General features: G+C 42.4%; 1 protein-coding gene across 1 annotated transcript; it reads left to right on the plus strand.

Annotated features, from left to right (window-relative positions):
- The first annotated feature begins 1 nt into the window (after position 1).
- On the plus strand, positions 2 to 3,194 carry LOC124157786 (dnaJ protein homolog 1). Its single transcript, XM_046532800.1, has 3 exons — positions 2 to 153; positions 402 to 1,303; positions 2,309 to 3,194. Exons 2-3 carry the CDS (start codon positions 410 to 412, stop codon positions 2,540 to 2,542), a joined length of 1,128 nt encoding a protein of 375 aa, XP_046388756.1. The 5' UTR covers positions 2 to 153; positions 402 to 409; the 3' UTR covers positions 2,543 to 3,194.
- Positions 3,195 to 7,728: the final 4,534 nt, after the last annotated feature.

A 7,728-nucleotide genomic window follows, 5' to 3' on the forward strand; every position in this document is an offset into this window, starting at 1 on the left:
GCGTAGGTTGAGTATAAATGCATACCCCTTCCACAGGTCCGAGTTCAGTTCAGTTGGTGATTGTGCTTGAAGTGAGTGTTGCGTGGGAAGTGTTTGATCCTTTTTGGAAGTGCAGTAATAGTGGAATTCCAGTGATTATTGAATACATCTCAGGTAAGATTGTTAAACACGTATATGAAATTCTTTTTAGCAGTCAATATCACCATTATCGTTGGTGACATCAGCAGTCACGTCTGTTATCCGTTCTAAAAGGATTTGAGGACATCATTTGCTGAAGACGTTGTGTATTCAATGATATGGGATTGGTTTTCAGTTAGATTTAGTGTTACTCTTCTGTAGTTGATAATTCTCCGTGATTTGACATGTTGGGAGTTAATTGCGATCTTCTTCATATTGCACAGGTTGAGCAATGGGGCGAGACTACTATAAAACTCTGGGCATCGCTAAAGGTGCAACGGACGATGAAATCAAGAAGGCATATCGAAAGCTTGCCCTCAAGTACCATCCTGACAAGAACAAGAGTCCTGGAGCGGAGGAGAAGTTCAAGGAGGTGGCAGAGGCTTATGAAGTGTTGAGTGACAAGAAGAAGAGGGACGTTTATGATAAATTTGGTGAGGAAGGGTTGAAAGGGGGAATGTCAGGCGGTTCTGGTGGGATGCCTGGTGGTGGTGGCACTGGTGGTACATTCTCCTACTCCTACCATGGAGACCCAAGAGCAACATTCGCCCAGTTCTTTGGGTCCGACAACCCATTCCAGAATTTCTTCGATCTTGGTGGCGGGGGCGGTGGACCCGGGGGCATTGGGGGCCCTGGTGCCAATATTTTCTTCCATGAAGATGACATGGATGTGGACAATCCGTTTGGCAATCTGGGAATGGGACGTGCTGGTGGAATGCCTTTTGGTCCTGGAGGAGCCTTCCGTTCCCACTCATTTAATTTCCATCCTGGTCCTGGCGGTGGGGGACGAGGAGGCAAGGATAGAATGGTGCAAGATCCCACAATTGAACATGATTTGTACGTCACATTGGATGACGTGTACAGAGGATGCACGAAGAAGATGAAGATATCGCGTCGTGTCATCCCTCCTGAGGGTGGCCCTCCGCAGAAAGAGGACAAGGTTCTTACCATCAATGTGAAACCAGGGTGGAAAGCTGGCACCAGGATAACTTTCCAGAAGGAAGGCGATCAGGGTGCTTCTAAAATTCCTGCTGATATTGTTTTTATCATCAGGGATAAGCCTCATCCGCTATTCAAGAGGGAAGGGAGTGACGTCAGATACACTGCAAAAATATCCCTGAAAGAGGTAAGCACCCTTAAAATAACCAGTAGTAGTAAAGAGTAACGAATTTTCCGGCATGACAACTGATTTGTAACATTCTTTGTATCCCGTTAAGCTCGGATAACTAGTTACCCTCATTAGCATTCTCTTTTGTGTTGGATTGCGCCTTAAGGGTCGGCGTGCTAATTGCTCCACATGAGCTGCCAGGATGACCTCGATGTATTGCATCCAGGGATTTGCGGTGTCTTCTTAATGTAACGTCGCTTTCACTTTTCTATGTTGGCACATGGATCGTTTGTAGGAAGGTTTCAGCCGTTCACTTTTTCTAGGTGGTGCTTGATTATTATTAGACTTAGAAATTTATGCTGCCATTTGTGTGTACCGATATAGATCACAATCGCTTCATAACTCGATGAGCCTTTGTAATTGTTTTCTAGTCAGGCCGTTATGGTGACATTTTGTTCGTAAGCACATGAAAGCACTTGCGCCGAGGATTCTTTCCCGCGGTGGAAATGTTCTTGCACCGAAAAGCAACTTTAACTTAGGTCTGCATGCTGATTACCTCTGAGCATACGGGCGCATTAATGAATAAACAATAATGAAGTACTGGAACGCACTACATTGGGAAACAATGTAGTGTTGGGGGCCTGTCTTAGGCACTATGCCTCAGATCCCCATCGTTAAAAGTCCCTCGGAGGTGCACACGGCTGAGAAATGTTTGCAGATATGCCAGTCCTCGATTCCCTTGTTTAGATTGTTTTGCGCGTTTTTAAGGCTATTTCATGCATTATACCGCAGTATCAAGTATGAAATGTTGCCTAGGCATCTTGGGCGTTGTTGTCAATAGGGGTTTTTGTCTGTCTTAATTTCCATTCTCTATGTATTGCAATGAAAATCCATTACATCTAGTCAACCTGGATGCCCTGACTATAGTTTTTTCTCTTGTTCTCAATGACTTAAGTAATGAATTCATATTATAAGAGCTGTTCGTGAAATACTCATGTGACCATGTTTGCCTTCCTTTTGCAGGCACTTTGTGGGACGGTGATTGAAGTTCCAACCCTGACAAGTGAGAAACTATCTCTCAACCTTAGTAAGGAAATTATTAAGCCGACTACGGTTAAGCGGTTCCGCGGCAAGGGACTTCCTTTTCCTAAGGATTCATCACGGAAAGGCGACCTTCTAGTTGCCTTTGACATCAAATTTCCAGACACAATGACGCAGTCAGCCAAGGATATCCTCTATGATACGCTCCCGAACTGAATTTCCTTCAGGGATTAAAAATATTTTTGGGCTTGGAGGACTTCGAGAAGTAGCCTTCGTCTCGACGACAGGCTGCTACTCTGTGAATGAAGTTTTTTCTGCCAGCTCGTGGATGAGTGAAATCTCATGTCGAGTGGTTTTATTTTACCTCCTGAGACAGAGGAGTTTTATTTATGTACGTTTTAGTACAATATGGCCGTGATTATTGAATATGGCCACATTTTCAAGAAAGAGACTGCTTGAACGCTTGTATATAATTTTATAGACTCTAGAGTACAGTGACAGACTCACTTGGCTCTTTCGCCTTCTTTTTGTGTCATCTAACCTGACAACATCCGTTCTTATGAACTGCATAAGTTTTTTAAATGCCGATGAGGAGAAGCTGTGATTTATGTGTCGACACCCTAATGGCTTTATTACTTCGTGGTGTGTGTGGTTTTTACTGTGATGTGGTTTCAGTAATGTAATTAATTTGTCAGTGTATGTGTCTTCTGCCGTTTAGTTAGATTTTGAGCATGGTAATGTTATTTCCTTTATAGCAATGTACAGTTTCATAAAGTGAACTACTGAATTTAAATTTGTTTCAACGCCATCGATGAAAATATTCCATATTTAATTTCAATAAATCAAGATTTTGAGTATTTATATCTAACGCTGTGTTTTTACTATAGTACTTGTTTGTGACCCTCCATGTTGAATTCCTGGAACATACTCCCGCTGGTGGTTGTGATAGATTGCTTTCATTTTGCCGAGCCGGTGCACTGAAATATGTGATTACGTGGCCGGTATAATGAAAACTTACTTCTCCTACCACATAATTAGAAGCTAAATCACTCATGTATAAGTTAAACTTGTCTGTCATCGTGGGAAGTTGGTGGGATATGATCTCTTTTTAGGAATTCCATTTGCGTGATACTCCCCACGAAATAATTTTACGTTTTGTTAGGCGTGGTGTCCGGTGTCAAACAGATGTGCGTGTGGTTACTCACCCAGTCTAAAATAGTCATCGCGTGTTCCACTTTCCCCAATGTGAGGGTAGGGTTTTGAAGTAAAATTGTTTCAAAACGTGAGACGGGGCGCGTCGAGGATTGACTATTTTTCCCAAGAGCTAGGAAAATGATAATTGGCAATGTTATACAGCATACGTTGATCATTATTTTAGAATCATGCTTATTTACGAGGCAATCTTTCGAGTCCGCCGATGACTGGTCATCATTCCTTTTCGGAGATTGCAAACTCTCTATTTGATTGTTAGTATTTTGTTGGTGTTCATGTTGACTGACAACCTTGAAGGTATTACGAGTTGGCCCTTTAAATTCATCGAGATGAACATCTCCTCTGAATAGTGGCTCCGGAGATAAGCAATCACCGTAATCGTTCATCTCCCACTCATTGTCGAAGTTAATGGAGAGGTCAGTGGAGTTTTTACGCTGACGCTCGCGAGTGCATATTTGTGTCCCGTTAATTTGCCTCGCGTGTACAACCCACAGTGACCACTACTCCCACTACCTTCTCGCCTTCCCCTCCTCCGGCCCGCCTGAGGACGGGGCGGCCTCCCAAAATAGGCAGCGCGGCTTGAACCGGCAGACCAACACGCATTGGTGCCAGCGCCTGTGAGGGAGGCTGAGGCGAGGAGACAGTGTGGGCGGTCGACAGTATTGGGAGGGGCTGGAGGGGAGGGGTAAGACGTCATTGATATTATATCCAGAACTTTGCCCACGTACTAGGAGTGAGATCGAGTGGTGAAGTTAAGACCACGTCCTTGAGGTTATCTCCTTGAAAGTGATTTACAGAATGCGAAATTGCTGAATTTCGTGTGCAGAAGAAGCACATCTCTCCTTCTGACAATGAGTGAATATTTGAATGAGTTCTTCATTTGGATGCATTGCCAGTAGCTTGTTGCGAATGTGCTCCGCAGTTATCTGCTAATTTTAAACTATTTCGCAACGATCGGTGAAGTTGTTTATTTAATAAAACTGCTTTGGTTGGCAAAAACCATGCAAGTTGCCAGGCATTAAATTTAATCATGGCAATCGATCATGTTTAGTTGTGCTTGCGAAAAAATCTAGCTTTTTATTACTGGCTTAAAGGAGAGATATTGATAACTTATTCCCTGAGACGCAGTAGCATTGGTACATCGGAGTATTGCCCCGAGAGTTTCTAGTTGCTGGAAGGGGGTCCCCAATGATACCAGTTGATTATTTTCTGGGTTTATGGAAAATAAATTGCCACTAAGGCTTGGGAGAAATCAATGGGTGAGGTTAAGTATTGTAAATTATCCAAACGATGCGAGGTCGTGGTAGCCTAAGTAGTGAGCTGAGCGTAATTCTTCTTACCTGAGAGCCCCAGGTGTTACTCCAGACCCCCAACGAAGGACTGCCCCCCCCCCCCTCCCGTCTACCCTGAATGTGAGTTATGCACAAACCCACGTTTTAGTCTGGGGTGAGCTCAACCCTCACTTTTATCTAAACCTACCTTCGGCTTGAAATAGAGTCAGTGATTAAGACTTAACACTGGAGGAAACAGATTCATCGCCAGGCAGAGAGGGAAATGTGATGAGGGATGAATTTACTTTTTTTCGGAATTTATTGATGTCTCGTATATACATGCATTCGTAAGAAGGTCGTTTGAATATGCCTGTCTGGTGGAAGCCTCATTTCATTCCAAGAGGCCAGTATGTCCGTACTTTGAAGGCCGCATCGAATGCTATACATGGCCAAAGTAGCTTTGAAACAATTTTTGATCATTAATTAACGCTTGGTATGTCGATACCTCCACTGCGTAAACGCTCAGCAATTGCCCACCGAATCAAATCCGCTCATCTAGATAGCTCTTGTAATATAGTAATGAGCGGATTCTATTCGGTGCGCGATTGTTGAGCGTTTATGTAGTGGAGGTATAGATGTGCTCTCGGCCAAAACTTACGTATTCAGGAAGTTACCAAGTGATATTTATCGCAAAAATAATCCGTCAAGAATTAAATTCTATTACCTATGCCGCTGATAAGGATTCTGTTCGTGGCTTTCCTATATGCATCCGCGATTTCTTTCTCTGATGGCCAGCACTTTCGAAGGCTTCATGAGGGTGTGAAGGAACCTACACCGTAGGTCCTACAGTATCAGATGAAATGTAGCAGTCAAAGAATATAATCATGGAGAATATTCGAAAAAAGTATCCATTGCATCATATCATCCCAAAGAAATCTTCGTCGTAATTGGATAACTTAGGCGATATAGAAAATGAATCGGATGAAGTAAAAAAGTAGTTTAAAAAAGGAAAATTTTTGAGGACCAAAAATAATAGCGAAATATCGTAGCCAACGTGATCTCATCAGAATTTTACTCATATAACTGTATTTCTGAGGTTTTTTTCATCTCAAAATAAACTGGACAGTGCTTCTGGTTTTTGTTTAACGTCACATTTTCTGCAGTTTATATCAACCATATTCAGGGGCGCCGACTTACAAAAAATATTGGGGGGGGCCAAACCGGGGATCTTGCCCCGGTAAATTTTATAAGTAGTGAATTTTAAGTTTTTTAAGCATTTTAGAAGAGTCATATGGTCAACATTAGAACCCTGATCACTCAAATCTCGATATCTGGACACTCCGGGGAAAATCGACAAGCCTGACACATTTTTTCCTCACATCTGCAACGAATTTTTGGGGGGGCTCGGGCCCCCTCAGGCCCCATGGAGTCGGCGCCACTGAGTCCATATTATCAGTTTATGGCAAAGTTTTTGACGGTTGTTATTTGATTTGATAATTAGGGGGTTCATAGGATTTCCTCCACATTTTCTTCTCCTGATGGTGGTATTCGGTTAATTTAATCGTGCATGTTGTAAGAAGTAATCGTCCATGTAAGATTAGAAGCCTTCTGTTCCCTCCTGAAAGCGGATTTTGCTTATAAATTTCATTCCGCGAGAATGCTAGAAAGATGCGAGCTAGCTAGTCTTCACTCCAGCGGCGGACCTACAGTTAATCGTGGCAGATTAACTTTACTTTTTGAAGTATTACCCACATCTCGAACGCCTCCAGTCTTATCTCATCCTCCTTCCTATAAGTCAGTGGTTCCCAACCGGTGTGCCGCGGCACTAAGGGGTGCCATGAGATCTTTTGAGGGTGCCGCCAAAATTTCACATTACATAATTGTATCGTAATACTATTTTTTTTATTGAGGCAGAATCAGTGTAAACAGTATTCTCATATCATCTAGGACTAGGTATAAGGTGTTGTTGCATGCAAACTCTCGAAATGAAACAAATAAATAAATAATAATAAAAAAGCTACGGAGATTTTAAATATCTATTTCCTTATAAGGGTGCCGGGAACTTTTGAAAGGCTTTCCAAGGGTGCCTCAAACAAGAAAAGGTTGGGAACCACTGCTATAAGTCAGCATGTTTCACGCTGTGAAGCGCTATACTCCAGGAGTTTATGTATATATCAAATTAGTCTTGATAATGACGGTGTAAACGTTGAAACTAGTAGACTGCAAAAATATAAGGCTGTGGAATAGTACTGTGTTTTTATTTCACCATGTATATCAAATCAATTATGTGGGATCTAGTTAAATATCTGCCGTAACAGACGATTCGACAAAGCCTATGCCAGTAACCTCGCTAATACCTACTAATAGTCATCGGATTGTTGAATGCCATTTGGAGACGTAAAGTAATATCGGGAATGCTGCCGTTCAGAATGAAATTCTTCTCGGGTTTCCGAATTCTTTCACATGAAGATTCCCTGAAAATGTTGGGAATGTCTCTCCCAACGCAACATCGGCCTTCAACCAATACACCCTAACCCGGTTGGAAACCCGAGAAGAATTAATTCAAGTCATTCGCCGGGAAAAACTCGGATTCTTCATTGTGATGTTCAGGATTAGCAAAATTTGACTCAAGATACACCGTAATAACCGAAGTGATTCCGTCTATAAATATGAAAGTATTTTACCGATTAAGGTAGGTTTGCATGGAGTATTTAACAAGTATTCTGGCAGTCTCCCCTCCCCTCATGGGCTTCCCTCTTCAATTTAAAATAAGGCCTACTCCATTTCATTCTATCTAAAAATCGTATTCTCTTCCTTCCTCTCCCTCCTTTACCCAAAATTCTACCCTCCAACACTGCTTTCAGAACCCCCTCCCCGCTAAGTACTTTCTCCATTCATACCTTCTGTCTCCTCCTTATC

This window comes from Ischnura elegans, chromosome 4 (genome assembly GCF_921293095.1).
Source record: "Ischnura elegans chromosome 4, ioIscEleg1.1, whole genome shotgun sequence".
Lineage (NCBI taxonomy): Eukaryota > Metazoa > Arthropoda > Insecta > Odonata > Coenagrionidae > Ischnura > Ischnura elegans.